The sequence below is a fragment of the Poeciliopsis prolifica genome, unplaced genomic scaffold (assembly GCF_027474105.1).
Source record: "Poeciliopsis prolifica strain line A6 unplaced genomic scaffold, Auburn_PproV2 SCAFFOLD009, whole genome shotgun sequence".
Taxonomy (NCBI): Eukaryota; Metazoa; Chordata; class Actinopteri; order Cyprinodontiformes; family Poeciliidae; genus Poeciliopsis; species Poeciliopsis prolifica.
Window position 1 is genome coordinate 7,183,427 of NW_026562384.1, and position 19,449 is coordinate 7,202,875.

Genomic DNA, 19,449 nt, shown 5'->3' on the forward strand with positions numbered 1-19,449 from the left:
AAATGTGTGGCTCACACTATTAATTTTTATTAAAGCTTTATTGGATTTACTCAATCCTTTTTTATAAATCCAGATGTACTTTACTTCCACACATACACAACCAATCTCTTTATTTGACACAGAGGAGCGAACAATAAGTTGTCTTTATAGAAACAGCAGCTGTAATGTATCAGGTCGTGGCTTGAAACCTTTTTCCAGAGACCTCATTGTTGATTCATGTCCCCACATTTATTAAATACGATCAACAGAAAGGTCACTTTAGCAGCAACGTAACAAACACAGAATCGCATGTTCTTTTCACATCCCCTTGAACAAGTTTCTGTAATGAAGACGTCAACAGTGTGCTGCCCTGGCGTCACACAGGTCACTGATTTCCAGTCCCATTCTTCTGGACACGGAGTCCCCCTGCTCCGTCTAATCAAGAACAGCTGGTTCTTGATTAGAACAATTAACTTTGATTTTTCCAGATTAGAGGATTTGAATGGATGATAAAAACAATTACCGAAGTATCATGAGAAGCCTACATTCACTGTCACATAAGTCTCTGCTTTCTCTATAGAAAATGTACTGCGAAGTTGAACATTATTCAGCAACAAGAATTTTGTACATACAGTGGAACATGTTTACATAAGACATAGGTAAACATTGTCGATACATGTTTGAATAAATTAGATATGTACTTTATAAGTACCACTCACAATTCAACAAGGAGCCTTATAAAGAGATCTATAAAGTGATACTAAAGAGGGCCCACAAAGTATTGGGCCCTCTTTAGTGACCAATGCCTTGTGTCAACCATTGTCTCTATGCAGAGGACGGGTCATTATCTCTTGTTCCTTCTTGTTTAATTTAAGACACTGTTAGCAGCAGCAACACCTCAGCAGTTGAGTATTGACCAGAAGTAAGTGACCCATATGTACTTAAGGTACCTGTACTTTGAACTTTTGTGGACAAATGATTTTCAAGGTTTTTGAAAACCAACAAGGAGCTGAAAGCTTCAGGATAATTCAGTTGTTTTATGTCAAAAGGCTTCTTGAGAAATATACACCCCTTAAAGCAGAGGTCTAGTTAATGTGCTAAATTTCTGCTTTTAAACGAGACAAATCTCATACAGCAGTTGGAGGGTGTCTGCTGTTACGACCGTTCAGAGTGTGCCCTCTTACAGAGCGTGTCCTGAACGACCCATCTGGGTGGAAAGTATCTGCCTTGTCCTCGCAACGGAACACCATTATGAAGCCATTCCTGTAGTTTTTATTCATCCATCCATAAAGGAGAGGGTTGGTGAAGGTAGGGCACATAGCCACAATGTGAAACACCGTGAAGATGAGCTTATACTCCTCAAACCGGAGCACCAAGTCCAGGTCAGTAGCCAACTGGAGCACATGTAAAGGCAGCCAACTGGTTGCAAATACCACTACTACCAGCGCCAGCATCTTTGTGGTTTTCTTGCGTCGGTTGATGCTGTCGTTACGGCTGGATGGACTGACATGGTTTTTCAGTTTGACCCAAATGCATATGTATGCATAACTGATGATTGCTAAAGGAAGAATGTACAATAGCAGGATCATTGAGAGACTGTATATGACTCCATCCCTGTTGATGCCATGGGGCCACTTCTCAGAGCAGACAGGCATGCGCAAATTGATAGGAGGAATCTCTTCATAGCGATATTCCCTGAAGATGGCAAGAGGAGCTGCCAGGACAGAAGAAATAGTCCAGGTGAATGCCATGATGAAGAGGCTGGAATGCCATGTTAGCCGTTGACCAAGATGGAAAACAATACAGCGGTAACGCTCCAGAGCTATGACAGTCAGGGTCAGGATGGACACATGAACACTTAGAGCTTGGGCAAACGGGACCATGTGGCACAACACGGCACCAAACTTCCATTCATCCAGCAGAGTGTAAATCAGAGTAAAGGGCAGACACAGAGTGACCATCAGAAGGTCTGCCAAGGCCAGGTTGGCTATGAAGTAGTTGGTCACTGTCCGCATGTTCCTGTAGCGAATAATCATGTAGATGACGAGGGAATTGCCCAGCAGTCCCAGCAGGATTATTAAGGAATAAGCCATTATAAGAGTGATTTGGACTCCAAGGTGTTTGGTGATATCAGAGCTAAAACCGGGCTGGAATGAATCAAAGCTGCCGTTGAACAAAAACGACAGATCACTTTCGCTAGGCTCCCCTTCTGCTGAGGTGTTGGATGTGTCAAGGGGGCTCATTTTTACTGGAAGGTCCACAATACTGAGGCTGCACCAACACCTGAGCAGAGAAAAGAGAAAACAAAACAGCTTGACACAAAATTAATAGAACATTACTTTCAGACAGAACATAGCTTTGTTGGATATTCTGGAGAAGTAAGGAGCAGAATGTAATAAGCCTACTCCTTTTCAAACAGAATAGGAGCAATTAAGTTTAGTCGATTTAGGGGCAAGTGCAGGAGCCTCCATGCGAGTCTTGACCAGAAACAAGTGATGAAAGCTAATCTAGATGTAGATGAAAGCTAATTTACATTGACAAGCACTACCAAATCTCGAGGTTATTCGATTAGCTGGCCAGACTGTCTAATGGACAGGTAGAACCGCAAACTCTGGTAAAACTGAGGTTCCCAGCTGGATACTAACTCGGACTAGGACATCACCAGCTTGGATTTACCAAAACTGTCAAGGCCGTCTCTACTTTTAATTCAATATTGTGTGAGTAAAAATGGCAAATTTGAACAGCATCTGTTGTCTTCTCTGGATTCATGGCTTTTCTTCTTTTTATGGCGCTTTTAAAAGAAAACTAAGAGTGTGCAATACCGCCACCATCTGGTCTGGAGTGTGAACTGGAGCTAATGCCGTTCATGAACAGATCTTACCTCATACATTTGAAAATGGATTGGGTAAAGACAACTTCCGTGTTTTAGTTAAAAAACTGATAACAACAGATCATACTCGGAGAGATGGAGAACTGAAGATACCCGCTACATTTAGTGTTAAGGACAAGTATTGTGTCTGTTGTAGAACCGCTGTCACTAAACTGTCAGTGTTTGATATTTTGAAATATGAATGTTGTTAATCGACATTACATCCAGTTCCACTATAAGGACAGTTACTTTTTATTCTTTAATATTTTGACAAACATAGTAAAAGACTATGAAGGCACCTAAAACGGCATACTTTATTAGCCTAAAGCAGGAGTGCTCGATATGTCTATCGCGATCTACCGGTCGATCGCGATCTACCGGTCGATCGCGATCTACCGGTCGATCGCGATCTACAGGTCGATCGCGATCTACAAGTCGATCGCGATCTACAAGTCGATCGCGATCTACAAGTCGATCGCGGGCACGTTTTGAGTCGATCTCGGCAGCAGGTGACAAACTGAAGGCTTCCAGGAAGCTGAGAGCAGCACTTCCTCTTCTGACAGGCTTATCAAAAATATTCACTAAGATCCAAAACGTTTGTGGGTTCATTACATAATAATAAAGCCTTGAAACCTGATATCGTAACGGACTGAACGTTTTTTAACGTAATCTTTGCTCGGCTTGCGGGGCGCAGGCGGTTGCCACGGCAACGGGTGTGCTTAACGATAAAGAGAGAAAGAGAGTTAAAAAGTGAGAGTGGTTCTGAGTTGATCACCTGTTCGGGTTATTTTACCTTTGTTGTCCTTCGCTGTGGTTCATCACAGCCGCTGGAGTTTCTGAACGTTCAATAAACGACAAACTTGGACTAATCACCTCGTTCGTTTACGGTAAACGTCACAACCAACATCAAATAGGACACATATATTTGATTAAGTTTTAACAAACAAATGGCTTCTACCACAATAATTGTGTCAAATTACATTAATTATATCCCAAGTTCAGAAGATTTGTCTGTACCTCTGCAGAGCTCTTTGGTTCCTCCTATCAGTCTGCAGTTTCGCCTAGTGACGTCATCAAACCAAATTTCGGACATACCGTAACTGACTGACACCTGCTGGCCTCAGGTTTGCAACCAGCTTCTGACTGAGAAACCAGTAACCTGCTCCCAGTGTCAGAATCTCACTGGGGAAGAAACTGCATTAGGTTTTCTATCACTTTATCATTTCTGATATAACTGATGTATAGTATATTTGCATAGAAAATTAGTCAATAGAGTTTAATTTATAATTTGTATGTCTTCATGCCATGAGGTAGATCTCAGCCGGCTGGTGAGAGAAAAAGTAAATTTTGGTCTCAAAAAGTTTGAGCACCCCTGGCCTAAAGTGTACACTGAGATGTAATTTAAAACATACTGAAATTAATCATTTAAAGTAAGTGTTAAGTGAAATTTTAAAAATTCTACTTTGAGCATTTTAAAACATATGCACATTTAAATATCTGTAAAACATATATTTTAAAGATATTTGAAATATCTTTAAAATATTTGACGTTTGACCAAATACATATTTTGTTCACTTAAAGTTTATTTAATATATTTCTTAAAAGTGTTTTTTGGTATAATTATATTTAAGTATGTTTAAAGTTATCATGTCAGAATTAATGGAAGCATACTTTTAGTATACTTTGTAAATATTTATATTGATAGGAAGTAGCCTTAATACTTAGCTTAAAATGTGCTTACTTAACAATAACTTCTGTCAGCCCCCCAATCCCTTATTGATTAGTGAAATATGACAATACATGGGTTATGATCATGTGTATCATCCATCCTAATATTCATGGGTCAGCAACTTAATAGATCCCCAGTGTGGAGGCATTGGGGATGAGGCTAAGCAGAGAAACCATTACTGGATTTTCATCTTGTTAACATGGTTCATTTTGTGAGGAAACAGGGGATAATTTTAGTTCAGGTAACTGCAATGATGATAAAGTATTCTTTTTTTTTGTCTTTTTTTTATTCTGTGTTTGATTATTGTTCTTCTTCACGAATGTGTTGTTTATATGTTCAAAATATATATTTCATTTGTTTGTTTGTTCATTCTTAATTTCTTCACCCATTCAGTAAATGAGAGCAAGAAGTAAGGGAATAAACTCAAGCTGCTTCAGAAGTGTCTGATTCAAAATTCTCAAGACCTGTGATCTGTATTTTTTGTGTGTGCAGGCACAGTGGGATCTGCATCAGTCATTTGCTCCTGCATAGAGGGGCGACATGTACCAACCTTCACATATTCTCCAGAACAACAACTCCCAGTGGGGCTCCTGAGTGCTGTTGGGAGGATTTGGCTGTCAAATCCTGCCACCTAACCATGCAGACTTTTAGCTGGGAGTCGGCACGTACTTGGCTGAAAGTTGGTTCTGTGACCCCTTTTTTTATATGTGCAACACCTTTTATTTGTTCCCATTCATCTCTGTCAAAAGCGACTCTGTCATTTATAGAAATGAGCGCTGGCTGCATGAAAGCAAAAAGATAGTATTGGTGATGTATCTTAAAACTACGCTATTTGTTTCCGATGTCATGTCCTCCTCAGTATGAGAGCTTCTTATGAAACAAGAATGAAGCAGTATGTTATTTTTACCGGGCTTCAGCCTCCATAAAAAATGTCACCACCATAAAGACAACTATTATTTAAAGCTAGAGAGTAAGGACTCAGTGGATTTTTGCAGATAAGATGATTCTCTAATGCGCGCAGTCTCATCATTCACATAATCTTCCCTGATTGCAGGGAGAAAGGTGGATGTTACAAAAAGCTAAGAAAAGGAAAAATGAGCCGCAGTCACAGAGAGAAATTAATAGAAAATTAGCTTTCCTGGAACAGAAGTAGAAATTCCAACAACAAAAAAAAGCACTAAATAGTGTCAATCATGAGACAACATCTTTCCTCATGTTCTATGTGTTGCTTGCCTGTTTATTTACAGCATGCTTTCTTTTGTTTCCTTAGGAACACCTGTTTGTCAATTGACACGAAAGGAGACGATGAAAGATGCAACGAGGGGTAGTCAGTGAGCTCAAAGCTCAATCATTAGAGCTGCAGAATGTGTGCCTACACAGCTTGCAGCTCATATTGAAGAGAGCAAATGATGGTCTAATATTACGGAAAAATAAATCCAATTCAAACATCTTGTTTTTCCTGTTAATTTACACATGCAGGCAAAGTGCTGCTGCTGCATACAGGTATATATTCAATTATTGCTACTGGTGGGTTAGACTGTCAACTAATGGTTTGCCAGATTAATCCTAATGTTGTTGTTTGTCATGTAATGTAAGAAAAGGTTTTTGATTAATAAATACAGAAACTCCATATTAGAGTTAAACTATCAGACTTTATTAGCACAGGAATCTTGGAGAATTGTTTTCAGCGTCTACTTCAATCTATTTGTCACAGTTTTCTGTAAAAATGTTCAAGCATGCTTAAGAAATAGTTCATCATCAGAAGATGAATAAAATCTATTTCAACACCCAAACAAATGAAAGAGATTTGTGAAGAGGACCGGCATGAACTGGACCGGTGAGATTTCATAATCAAAGATCTTCCTTTTTCATTTTAAGGAAAGGTGTTACGAAGACCTCATGTTCTGGACGATGCTTTCCATTAGGATGACTATCAAGTCTCAGTGAGGTTCGGTCTGCTGAATCAGTCCTTACTAACCCACTCATGCACCTGCAGTACAGCCAGATACCATCTCCATCATTGCAGCCAACAATAAGGGAAAGACACAATGAAATTAGTTTCTTTTATTTTACTAATTTTCAGTGAAAAACTGTTTAACTGTTCAGGTAAACTAGAAGTAGACGGCAGGTGCCCCTGCTGTACTGACTCATGTAATGTCATGTGGGCAAAATATGGGATGTATTTAATCATAAAAAAAACTCAAACAGAAATTTAATGAACCTGAAATATATGAGGAGAAAAAACACATAAGGCTCAGCCCCTTCCTAATCACATGCTATAAAATTTATGCTGAAATTGGTTTTCTGAGATTATGTTCACCATCCCAGGTGATCATGCCCATTAATGTGCCTCCTAATATCATGATCCAAACACACAAAAAGCAAGTTTTAGCCGATTTTGTCCTTCTAAAACGACATATTTATGCTCATTATCTGAAATTTTGTCATACAATTCCAGACTCCTTTCTCAGTTGTATTTCAAATGTATTGTGCAAATGAGTTTGAGAGCTGTTACAGCACTCATAGAATATTTCGAGTTTTGATTCTTGGAGGAAGAACTGAGAAAAAAAAAACAGGCATAATTTATTGAAGTCTTTTCTTATTCTCTTTGATTGGTCTGTCAATGCAGGCTTCAAGTCTCCAGAAGAACCATGTTTACTGGATTTCTTTTTTCATCCAACTTTCAAAGTTTGTATGTGATATTTGCAGCACAGGCAGAAACATGATACTTGTGTTCCCAGCTGATTGAAAGATAAGAGTTTATCTTTTATCTTTATAAACTAAGGCTGTCTCCATTTATAAAGTTTTCATTTTCTGTCTCTCCTTGACTGTTTAAAGTAGTGTTGATCCATTCAATGTTTGTGAAATAGCTTAAAGATTTACTGGAAAAGCTATACAGCAAATCAGAAAATGTGCCTGTCGTCAAGCAGGACCCTCCAGCCACCAAAGCGCAAAAATGCCCAAGAGCAAATGGATGTGATTTATCTGCGTTCAGGCAACATTTTCACAGTAATTAAAAACACACACACACACACACACAAAAAGGACTTTCTATAATTTCTTATCCTACGAGTTATTATGATTTAGATTTTTTTACGATGCACCTGCTGAAGCAGCGATCCAGCTCGCATCAATGGCGAGTTACTATTTTAATAACCCAGTTCAATTATGCATTGACGCGCAATTTGTGGCCATTTGTTTCACTTTCTCACTCTTTAAATATGTCTTTCGCAGCTTCCAAGGCTCATTTAACCCTCCAAAACATATGCAAATTACTCTAATTGTCTCACATCATTTGGACTCTTCGTCGTCTTGCTTTGCAAAGGCTTCTTCACATCCAAATTACGCACATGTGACAGTTTCAGTTGCAGGTTGCGCCCGCGTCAGAAGAACAGAACAAAACACACATCCAGCGCCTCCCTGGTGCACTTGGACACATATCGAGCCCCGCACGGTCCATTTACGGTCTACACGCATATCAATCGCGTCTTGATGGACTCACCTTTCGCCGCAATATCTACTTTGGGAAACGAGTCTTCACTCAAGAGTGGCGTGGAACAAGTGGCGTGAGATTCCGGAAGCTCCTCCCTGCCTGGCGTGCGCATCTTGTGGATCCGCTGAGCGCTCCCGAGTCAGGTCCAGCGGCAGGAGTGAGGCGCCAGCATCTGTGCCAGGAACGGTCCGCTGGAGATCTGCGCAACGGCCGAGGCGCCTCTCTCTCATCTTCGTTTTTATTGTGTAAACGAACATCCCAAAGTTTATTGCCTCCGAGGCTCTGGTGCACAGTGGGGACGCATCTCTGACACGAACATGTCGTTATGTCATTTCAGTTTATGGTCCTCATCGTTCTGCAGTCTGATCTCAGACGAACAGTGTTCAAGTTGATGCAGTCGTTTATTTTCCACGATTGGGATCAAGTTAGTTTAGAGGAACAAGGCCAGGGTAGATTGATTTCCCCTGGAAATAATCACGAACTCCTTTCTGTGAGCTCCATGACAACCTGGAAACGATGAAAGCTGTTGGACAATGTTTTTGGTGTCAACTGCAGACATAAACATACAGGGGCTTCATCAAGGCGGCAGGTCAATAAATGAAGATTTGAGGCTCAGAGCTGCAGACATGCTATTTGAATATGGCCTGTTTTATTAATCTGAAGGACTGTAAATGCATTTTGAATGGGTGTCTCAGTCTCTAGAGGACGATTTGTCATTTCAGTGTGACATTCAATGTCTTCCAAAAGCCTTCATACACTTGAAATGGTTTCGCAGTTGGTTACGTTACAACCACAAATTTCAGTGTATTTCATTGGGAGATTTTGTGATGGAACTTCATCAAATGAACCAAAAGTGCAAAGTCCAAAGAAAAACGTTTACTTCTATCTTGTCCAACTAAAAAGATGAAAAGTTTGGCATTCATTTGTACTCAGCCCCCTTACTCTGATATTCTAAATATGATTAATTGGAAAGCCTGTGTGTGGTCTCAGTATAAATACATTTGTTCCAAAATATGATTGTGACACCAACATGGTGTTGGTATGCTTTTCTTCATGTTGCACAGGGAAGTTGGTCAGATAAATGTACCTAAATAAAGGGCAAACAAAGAAAACCTGTTTGAAACTACAGAAGCTTTGAGAAAGGGCAGACAGCATCTCGCTGTAACTGCAGTCGAAGATGATTCAAGCCAATATTGACTCAAGTACTCCAGTTTCCTCCCACAGTCCAAAAACATGACTCTGAGGTTAATTAGTCTCTCTAAATTCTCATTAGGTGTGAGTGAGTGTGCATGGTTGTTTGTCCCGTCCATCTCTGTGTTGCCCTGCGACAGACTGGTGACCTGTCCAGGCCTCTCGCCCGAAACGTCTTGCAGAAGACAGACTCCAACGAGACCACTAGGGAGAAAGGTGTAAGAAAATGGATGGATGGATGGATGGATGGATGGATGGATGGATGGATGGATGGATGGATGGATGGATGGATGGATGGATGGATGGATGATGGATGGATGGATGGATGGATGGATGGATGGATGGATGGATGGATGGATGGATGGATGGATGGATGGATGGATGGATGGATGGACGGACGGATGGACGGATGGACGGATGGATGGATGGGTGAAAAACCAGATATAATTTTCCTTTCACTTCACTATTTTGATCTTTGTGTATGTTCATCTCATCCAATTCATTAGGCTGAATACCAATCCTGAGGTCTATCTTGTTGTCACATGACTGTTTCAGAGTTATTATTTTTTCAGAACTAGAGAGAAAACAAGAACCTACAAGCTGAAGAACATTTTATCAATCCATAAGAGGATGTTTTTTTTCTCTATTTGGTCTCTAGAGACTAATTTATCCACCTTCCTGGAGCTGTTTATGAGTCACATTAAGTAACTGTTTGGGTTCAGGGGATTTGAAGATGCGCCCAGTTCTCTCCTGTTCTTACAGTGCTGATCAGCCTCAGCCTTATTGATCTGGTGAGGCAGCCATTTGGCCTTAGCCTGTTGTCTTAATAAAGAGATTCACTCACAACCTCCACATGTAAACGGAGTCGTTTGAGTTTGGAGACCGTCAAACAGGAGGCACTGAGGGAAGTTTTGGGTTGTCATTGTGACTGCAGCAATCTTTGGAATACAATCATGCATCAAGCTAGTAAATCTTTAGACTTTTCTGCTGAAAATGTGTGAAAACAAGATTATATTTTTTGAAAAAGAAACCCCCCCAAAAAAACCCATCAAAATATCAAAAAAGAGCCAACTTGAACACTTGCTTTATTTTTAATTTAATCTTTTTCTTTTTTTGTCATTTCTTATGTGTGATGATGGTGTTCTTTCCTCTGATGAATAGTTCTCTCATAAGTCCATCTCAACATTTCTATCTGAGAAAGGTCAGTACTTTTACTTGGTCATTTCAAATCGATAACTTTATTCTTTTTTAGCAATCATTTTTGAAAGGTTGCTAAAGACCTTTTGAAAGTAGTTTTATTGGTGAAAAATGGCACTTTCTTGGATTTAGTTCACTGACAGATGTTCTGACATTTTCTTTTGTCACACAGTAATGCTTTAAATCTAAACCTATTATTTGCATTCTCTATCTTGCTTGCTTATGTAATCTTAAGCATTCTGGACAAAGGCAGATATCCACGGTCACTTGAGCCTTCGGTTGCTGCTTTTACTTCTAATATGTTTTTCTTTTTTAACAAGCGATGCTGCTAGAATGACCGTTGTTTGATGACCTCTCCTGGGGAAGGTGACAATGGTCTTAAATGTTTGAAATTTTCAATCACTTTTTGTTACCTTTCCAAACCTGATGATTGCCGACATCTTTTTACTGAGGTCCTCTGAAAGCTTTACGGCAGCCACAATAAACTTCCACAAAGCATTATGAAGGTCAGACATTTATAAGTCCCTGTTGTTTAATGCGACCGTCCAGAGTGTATTATCACATTCACCTGGAAACCTTTTACTTCAGTTTCACTTTCAAATGATCCACCAGTCCCAACTGTTGCCTTTTAATGTTATGCACAACATAGCTAATAATTTTTCCCTATAAAAAAAAAACACCAAATGCACTGCTTTTATTTCTGTTGTTTTTACTGACTTGTAAAAGCATTTGCATCCACTCAGCTTTTCCACATTTGCTGAAGTGAGAGGCATATCACTTGTTATGGATTTCTTTCAACAATGTAAAGAAACAGACTCAAAAGATTTGCGGAGCGAGACTGTTTTAACATATTTTTTTTTAACATATTCTTTAAGCTGCGTCTGCTTCTCAAATAAAGCTATGTTCAGGTGGACTTCCTTTGTATTAGTAAAAACGTGATGCTACTATATATTTTTTTACAGGCAGTGAGTCATCATGTAACTTCTGCACATGAAATTTGATCATGTTTACAGAGAATGGGTGGGTTCTCCATGTTTCTTTAAGATAAACGACAGCTTTATAGCTCTCTTTCTGTGCCAAAGCTTTTCCCCCTTTTGCTGTTGATGTTTTTCATGAAGGTTACTCTGACGGCTAAACACTTTCTAAAGCAGACAGATGAAAGCCTTTAAGTCGCAGGTGGTTGGACATATTGATTCAGAGGGATGGATAGTCTGTGAAGTTTGCAAATTGGATTCCTGAGGTAAATGTTTGCGTGGGAAGTCTCTGTTATGCCTCGGGACTCGTTCCAAGAAGTAAAACTGATCTTGTAGTTTTTTTCCTCTCTTCCATCTTTGTCCAATTGAATTCACTTTTAATGACATTAACTTTGTAGCTTGTACCTAGTGCCTTGGAAAGACCCCGGGGTTCCTCAGGGTCATCTCACTTTCAGTGAATTTGCAGGCTTTGGGAGGGAGAGAGATTAAATTATACAATTAGTGGATATAAGACAGTATTTTCATTAGATGTGCTTTACAGGTGTCAAGCCCACTTTTGAAATCCATTGAACCTTTCATAAAATTGCAAAATCACTCCATGTAGGACTTTTTTTTTTAAACACAGAAAGGAATTTCAAAAAGCCTGTGTTCCAATTTGAGATTTTTCTAAGACAGGTAGCTCACTAAGTTCTTCATAATGAGCAAACCCAACTGACTTACAACACTGACAATGACTGAAAGCTATGGGGGTTTCTGTTTTACGCACAACTTGGAGTTTGGAAAACAATGAAACAAATAATAATTCTGAAATGAAAAAGAGGAAATATTTAGATTAATCATTAAAGGAATAAACAGTGATTAGTTACGTTTCCAGGAGACTTTATGCTTGTTGACAATTGTGACAAAACAATGTAATATTTAGATAGATATAATACCTATGCCTTACAGTTTTATTGGTCAAGCTCAAAATACTCTTACCAAATTTGCTTTTACAATAAAGCTTTCTTAAAACAGTTGTGTTCTTTGTGGTAAATTGGCAAGATCAGTTCAAATTGAACAATTCCAGCACTGTGTTTTGGGTATTAGTAAAACCTTCACATCCTTTCTGCTACGTATAGTGGGAAAAAAATGGACCTGCGTCCTTGTTCAGACCTGATTCTAACATCATGCAGTTGTTTTAGACCTATTAATTCTGTGTGTAAAGGAAAGCAAGTTTTGGCAGGCACCTATTTCCTTGGGCATTTCTCAGCTTACCTTCAAAAAGGCTTGTTTCCATAGTTCCAAAAGCTAATGGGCTTTGTCATATCTTGTAAAGCAAGATGTCCTGGGTTCCTCATAAAATGTAAAAAAAGAAAAAAAAAAAAAGAAAGAAAAGGCACAATAAAAACTAATTTGGCTATATTTATAAGTAAAAATAAAACAAACAAGAAAAACGTATTTTAATAGATTTTTTTCTAATCTATTACATAATATTCTTTTTAGCCTTCATTATATGGTAGGATGGGTAGATAAAATATATTGTGACATTATATATTTTAATGCCATATAAGTAGTATTATTTTTTCTCTTTTTTATACACAAAAAAACATTTCAAAAATTCTTTCAGCTTTTTCAACTCATATTTTGTCGTTTTCTTTTTTGCTTATTCGTTTTGGATATGAAACCCTTGTAGTCAAGGCAACGCTTCACATTTTGTTATGTCGACTTTCTATCAGTTTCGGCTTTCATGAAAACCATAAACAAAAATGAAAATATAACTTTAAGCATACAGCGTGTTTTTGCTCTTTGCAACCAGGCATTTCGTGTGAGCGTAGCAAAAGAATAAGCAGACTAGAAAGATAATGGGGTAAACTGTAACAGACCACTGTCTGGCTGCCATACTTCCGGGGTTCACGTGAACCAATCAAACTCGGCCCTTCATCGTGCGCATGCTCATTTGATTTGTAACTGCTGCGGTTCCCCGGACACAACAGCAACAGGAAGGAACAGCGCAGGATCAAGGAGCAGAGAAGGAGGGACCTTGAAGTGTTTGGACACACATTTCACTTAACAGCAGACACAGTAAGTTCATCAAAGTGTTTAATATCCGCTTATATCGTTGTGACATTATAGTTTTGATAAGGTTTTTAGTCCGTTGAACTTCTCCTGGGCGGCTATGTGGTTGTAAATGCTAACCCTGTAAGCAAAGGCTTTTACAGTCCGAGTCATGTGATCTGTCGCTTCCTACCAGTCCTGATCACCTTGATTTGAATTTACACTTGAAACTGTTTGTTCACACATCCTCTGGGAATCTATTTCACAATAAATAACTGATAGCTGTAGTCGAACCTTTTTGCCACGCGTGCATAACAGGAATGTAGCTGTTCAATGTAATGTCTTTAGTTTGCCATCAGAGTTTTTCTGCTGACGGAGCAAAATCCAGATCTCCACCCCGAGTTTCTTCTTGATTTGGACTCTTTTGCTTTCAGTTCCTCAGTTTGGAGAGGAAACAAATCTCAGCATGGCTGCTGCTCCTGCTGCTCCTCCTCCTCCCTCATCCAAAGGCAGCCTGAGGGAGGACCTGACCTGCGCCATTTGCTGCGACCTGTTCCGGGAGCCTGTCATGCTGTCCTGCATGCACCACTTTTGCAAGGCGTGCATCTCAAGATACTGGAGGGGAACACTGGGTCCTGTAACCTGCCCACAGTGTCGCAAAGAGTTCAGGTCCAAGCAGTTTCAGACCAACTACCTGGTGGCAGCGATGGTTGACAAGGTTCGGTCTTCCTCTTCAGAGACCTACATCAGGGATCTGGAGGTGACTTAACCGGTTTTGCTTTCTCCTCCCCCTGTGTGTTTTATCATCTGGCTGTCTCACATTTATTTTTAGATTGGTGTGTGTTATGGATATAATAAAATGTCCCAAAGTAAACTGCGTAATGATCAGACCATTTCCATTAGAGTTGTAAAAGTTTAATATAACTGTGTGCCATATTTCATTCTACATCTGTGTCTTAATGACATGTTGTGGTTGACTGACTCGATCACGCCAAAGTTCACTTCCATTTATTTTTATATCGCCTGGTATGGCAGAATATCTCAGTGAACCTAAATAAGGATCGTTATGTAAAGCCACACCAAAATAACTTCCACTGATGATTTACAAATGTCTCGCCTGGCTTACAGTGATCTTGTAAATAGATTTAACGGCCTGGGTTGAAAACATTTAGATTTTTCTTTTCTTCATTTTAATGCATTGTGTTGATTCATGTTGAAATCCCAGTAAAATATATTAAAGTCTAAAAATATGTAAAAAGTTAATATATCATTGTTTAACCAAAATCCCTCATTTTTGTTGTCAAACTGCAGTTGTTGCGATGTTTGTTTATGTTTTTATGTGCACAGCTGGTGCACTCTAATCTTGGGAGCTGATAGCAATATTGATTTCTCTTCCACATCCAGAGCACTTGGACTTTATACCACTGTTGCATTGGGTTAAGATAAAATACAAACATACAGCTTCTTCTAAAATGCAAAGTCATGCAGCGCCAGCACAAAATATAGCTTTAAAGGAATTTAATAGGTAGCGGTGAGGGTTCTGATTGCTCTGGCTTTCCCATCCCACTACATTGTACAGATTTACATTTTATAAATTAGCTTCCCCAGACATCATTTGCATATTGCTTTGCAGGAAAAGCTGAGCACGGCACTAGAGACCCATAACTCAAGGAAGGAGGAGCTCCTCTGCACCATTCGCAAAGACAAAGACAAGATGGATATCATAAAGGTAGGCTCGACCGAACAGAACCTAATACTTCTTTATGCACAGTCAGTTGTGTTTTCAGCTGCGTTCATAGTCTCTTATTGTGTTCCTCAAAAGTCTAAGCACAATTCTGTTTCTCACATGTAACAAAATATCAGTTGCAAATAAGATACAAGTGTTGATAAGCAGATGAGCTTGCTGTGTGCTCTGAGTAGATGAAAAGAAAACCTTCATCAGTGCAAACTTCCTGTGGCTGTTTGAGGCATTTCTTAGAATTTCCACCCCTTTTAAACTGCTTTACATCATTTGAACAGCTCTTCATCTAAAAAATGTTGGAGTGCTGCTGCTGGATTGGTGTTAAAACCTTGATGCTTTCTGATAAACCATTCTGCAGCAGTCTTAACAAGGTCGGACCTCATCAAACACACTTAGTTCAGTGGCATCCAGCTAATTCAGACAGCTGATCTGATAAATTACTGCGTGTGCTGGTCAAACCTTCATCTCCCATGATTGTGCTGCAAGATCTAGGTGCTGTATTGAGCCTTGTGAATATAGTTTGACATTCCTCTCTGTTTGTAGATTAAGGTTTGTTATAATGTGTGAAATGGGTTTAAATATTTCTACACTGCTTTTTTTGTTAATTCCCCATTCAGCTTAGCCACAGATTTCAATGTATTTTATTGGATAAATATAGAGCAGCGTGAAGTGGAACAAAAAGGATATGTGGTTTTCTGATAAGGATAATGTGCATTTGTGTTTAGTTCACTGTAATGCAAACCTCAAAATAAAATCCAGTGCAACAAATTGCCTCCAGAAGTCAGTGAATTAGTAAATATAATCCACATCAAGGCTGCATGTTTAACCCTAAACATAAAATGCTATGTGGCAGAGAACACCGGACATCAGCCTGAACATATCATGCCCACAGTGACGCACGGTGGTGAAAACGTAATGCTGTGGGGAAGATTTCCTTTAGCAGCAACAAGTTAGCTAATCAAAAGTTGGTTAACTGCAAGAGGGATGGAGCTAGAGTGTAGTTCTACCTCGAAACTTGTTTGGTGCTTTAAAAGACTTGGTTTTGAATGACCTAGTGAAAGTCCCACAATAGCTCCAATTGAAAAATGTTTTACAGGACTTGGAAAACGACTCTTCATTGAAGTTCTCCAGCCAATCGGACTCAGCCTGACTTATTGTACAAAGCAGAAAATTCAAACAACATTATCCAGATGTGTAAATGTCATTCCCCTAAAGTCGTGCAGCAGAAAGTTCAGTGAAAGGAGATCCATTCTGCATTTGCACGGTTTTTCAAATATTGACCTCGTGGGTTGAATAGAAATCCTGACACATTTTTTTTTTCTTTTAAAGCAGTTATAAAGCTGTGGATCACTTTCCTCCAGCTTGTCAATCATTTGTGCTTTGTATTGGTCTATAAATTTGGAATTTAAAATTAAATACTGTAAGGCCTCTGTATTTTGACGTATCTAAGTCACTTGGCAACGTCAGTGTTCCTGACCAGTACTTTCTCACTTCTCCAGAGGGTTGGAGCAGATCTGCAGGGGTGTGTCAAAAGTGAGTTCCGAGCTCTGCATCAGATCCTGCTGGAGGAGGAGAATCATATGTTGGATCAGCTGAGGAGAGAGGAAGCGGAGGAACTGGAGAAGGTCCAACGTCACCTGGAGGCCACAGAGCTGGCTATGAGGGAGCTGGAAAATAACATAAAGCTGCTGCAACAGTCGAACATGGCGCTCACTGAGGTGGAGCCTTCTCAGTCCAAGTCTATTCATTTTGTAACGTTATTTTGTTCCTACCCATAATTTAAAATATTATGGCGGAATAAAAACTTGAGTTTCATCTGATGTATAACGTTTCTGCCAGTGTGTAACATGCAGTTAATGCGATTTCTTTGGTTTCCTTCCTGACAGTTTCCAGAGTTGAGGTAAGCATTTACTGCCATAGGGTGACCCGGTAATTGCTCCAGGCCTTTTAACACATATTAGAATTTGACATCTAATTAATGTTATTTGATCTTAGACGCACTGATAAAATGTGTTTAATCCACAGACCCTGTGCGGAGGTGAACGTGGCGCCAGATTTTGATATCAATGCCTTCAGTGGCAAATACTTGGCTCCATTACAATACATCACATGGAGAAGGATGTTCAAGGCCCTGAAGCCAGGTAACTTTCCATCTGATGAGCTTCATTAAACACAGACTGATACTGCAACTTTCAGAGGCATTTTAGAGAAATGACAGTGCAGAAATATTCGTGCCTTGTCGACCTCTTCCCATGGTCACATCATGACCATATTTATGTTGTAGAAGGAAATGGCTGATGGGTTTTTAATATTTTGAATAACTAAAAGTCAGAAATGTTTGGGGTTCATATGTCTTTAGACCCATTTACTTTGTTAGTCCTGAATAAAATCAATTTAAACCAACAGCTTTACGTAAATGAATTAATCTTATATTGCTTTCGCACCAACATCAACTAAAGATGGAACAAATGTTGTAATTTTGGTCCCCAGTCAAACAGTCGTACTATCATTCACCATTAAACACTACAGGCTTTGAATTGAGTATTTTTCTTCCCTCACAATGATGTATGCTGTTGTTTTGGTCTATCACGTAAAATCTCCTCATGAATCCACTGAATATTGTAGCTGTAAAGTGTCAAAAACTGAAAAACACAAAGAGGTGTGAATTCATGTCAAATTGTTATTGCAAAAACAATATTTGTGCCAACGCCTGATGAATCTTTTCAACCCAAAGGTCCTGCTGCCTTAACGTTTGACGTAGAGACAGCACATCCCAGCATCCACGTCTCCCGGGACAAAACCGAGGCTGTCGAGTGCGATGTCATGACCCCGCACACGAGCAACAGCAAGCGCTTCGTCCAGTGCGTCAACATCCTGGCTGCTCAGGCCTTCCAGTCAGGGCGACATTACTGGGAAGTTGAAGTGGGCTCCAGTCCCAAATGGGACCTGGGCGTTGCCTCCGAGACCGTGGACAGGCGCGCCCGGATCAAACTCAGCCCCGAGAACGGCTACTGGACCCTACGGCTGCGGAAGGGGAGCGAATACTGGGCCGGGACGCAGCCATGGACGAGGCTGCAGCTCGGGTCGCCCCCGCAGAGGATCGGGGTGTACTTGGACTGCGACGAGAGGAAGGTGGCCTTCTACAACGCCGAAGATATGAACCTGCTGTGTTTGTTCAGCAAGGGGCCGAGAGGGAAAGTGTTCCCCTTCTTCAGCCTGTGCATCAGTGAAAACGGGCGGAAACCTCACCCTATGAAGCTCCTCCACGGGCCTCTGTGCGACTAACTGAAGTGGGTCGATACCGCTCAGCATTAAAAACGTGTTCTGTTATTCACCAAACACCTGCCATTACTTCACTTTTGGATAATTTCTGTTTTTCTCTAATTTTCTAAGCGGTAATTGTTACAGGTTTACATTATGTAGAAATAGATATAGCATTTTCTCATAAGAAAAATATCAGGGTTGTTTTTTTTTAGTGTTTTGAGGAAGATGTTTTCTTTCCATTTTGTTTTTAATCAGCATAAATGATCTGTGCACTTTGATTTGTTATATTTGATTAAATGGCTTCCTCATGTTTCATGTATGAGTTTGAAATAAGTCGGTTCAGTCTGTAAGCTTTCCAGTTTCACAGAATTGAATTATAAACATTAATTCGTAGGCATTTTATGTGCCTAGTTTAAAACACAAAAGCATGCGTTTTGTTTCATTGTTGTATACATGGTTGTAAGATGTAAACCTGCTGATGCGGACAATAAATGAAGTCACAATTTCCTTTTAAGCTGACTGCCTTTGATTCCTTTCAGTAGCTGCAACTTTGCACGGATTCATCATCTCTGAAGGGTTAACGTCCTCACTATTCGAACCTATGAAGGATGTTATAAGGCATCATCAAAGGAGGCTGCACAATTGCATACTCCGCGGTTGATGGCAGTCCAAAGATATTTAAACCCCGAGACAGTGGAAGCTTGTTGACTCTGCTGCACCTGGACTGGAATTTGTGAACGTGTGAGCCATCTCTGACACCAGAGCAGCGAGAACGGGCGGGCTTTTGGTTATCTCCACAAACACACTAGAGCACCGACGTCCTGTTTCCTCCCGTCAGGTGAAAGGTCAGGCAAACAGTGACAGTGTGGTTGTTTCTGAGGTTCTGTTTTTTGACAGCCCTCAAGGGCACGAGAAGCAGGATGCTGCTGCCTGCTCCTCTGAACGGAGGAGTGGCACAATGAACCACACCAAACGGGG

The 19,449-nt window shown here is 40.0% G+C and overlaps 2 protein-coding genes across 5 annotated transcripts; one reads left to right on the forward strand and one right to left on the reverse strand.

Annotated features, from left to right (window-relative positions):
• Positions 1–73: 73 nt before the first annotated feature.
• On the reverse strand, positions 74–8,175 carry npy7r (neuropeptide Y receptor Y7). 4 transcript variants are annotated; one of them, XM_055034502.1, is made up of 3 exons: positions 3,866–3,927; positions 3,642–3,684; positions 74–2,262 (listed from the first exon to the last, which is right to left on the reverse strand). In XM_055034502.1, exons 2-3 carry the CDS (start codon positions 3,665–3,667, stop codon positions 1,107–1,109), a joined length of 1,182 nt encoding a protein of 393 aa, XP_054890477.1. In that variant the 5' UTR covers positions 3,668–3,684; positions 3,866–3,927; the 3' UTR covers positions 74–1,106. The 4 variants fall into 4 exon arrangements, with proteins under 4 accessions (XP_054890477.1, XP_054890478.1, XP_054890479.1 ...); XM_055034503.1 differs by having other exon boundaries at positions 3,624–3,684; positions 3,866–3,903; XM_055034504.1 differs by lacking the exons at positions 3,642–3,684; positions 3,866–3,927 and adding an exon at positions 8,080–8,175.
• A 5,216-nt stretch (positions 8,176–13,391) lies between these two features.
• trim105 (tripartite motif containing 105) lies at positions 13,392–18,985 on the forward strand. The gene is made up of 7 exons (XM_055034720.1): positions 13,392–13,493; positions 13,901–14,226; positions 15,100–15,195; positions 16,707–16,925; positions 17,094–17,107; positions 17,233–17,348; positions 17,942–18,985. The coding sequence occupies exons 2-7, from the start codon at positions 13,933–13,935 to the stop codon at positions 18,490–18,492; spliced, it is 1,290 nt and encodes a 429-aa protein (XP_054890695.1). The 5' UTR covers positions 13,392–13,493; positions 13,901–13,932; the 3' UTR covers positions 18,493–18,985.
• The last annotated feature ends 464 nt before the right edge of the window (positions 18,986–19,449 follow it).

Excerpts from the sequence above, each read along its gene's own strand:
- npy7r (XM_055034502.1), bottom strand. The coding sequence starts at position 3,667 with ATGAACCACAGCGAAGGACAACAAAG. Across the intron at positions 2,263-3,641 it reads CACAGCGAAGGACAACAAAG|GTGTTGGTGCAGCCTCAGTA; the intron begins GTAAAATAACCC and ends TTCTCTGCTCAG.
- trim105 (XM_055034720.1), top strand. The coding sequence starts at position 13,933 with ATGGCTGCTGCTCCTGCTGCTCCTCCTCCTCCCTCATCCAAAGGCAGC. Across the intron at positions 14,227-15,099 it reads CCTACATCAGGGATCTGGAG|GAAAAGCTGAGCACGGCACT; the intron begins GTGACTTAACCG and ends ATTGCTTTGCAG. Across the intron at positions 17,349-17,941 it reads GTTCAAGGCCCTGAAGCCAG|GTCCTGCTGCCTTAACGTTT; the intron begins GTAACTTTCCAT and ends TTCAACCCAAAG.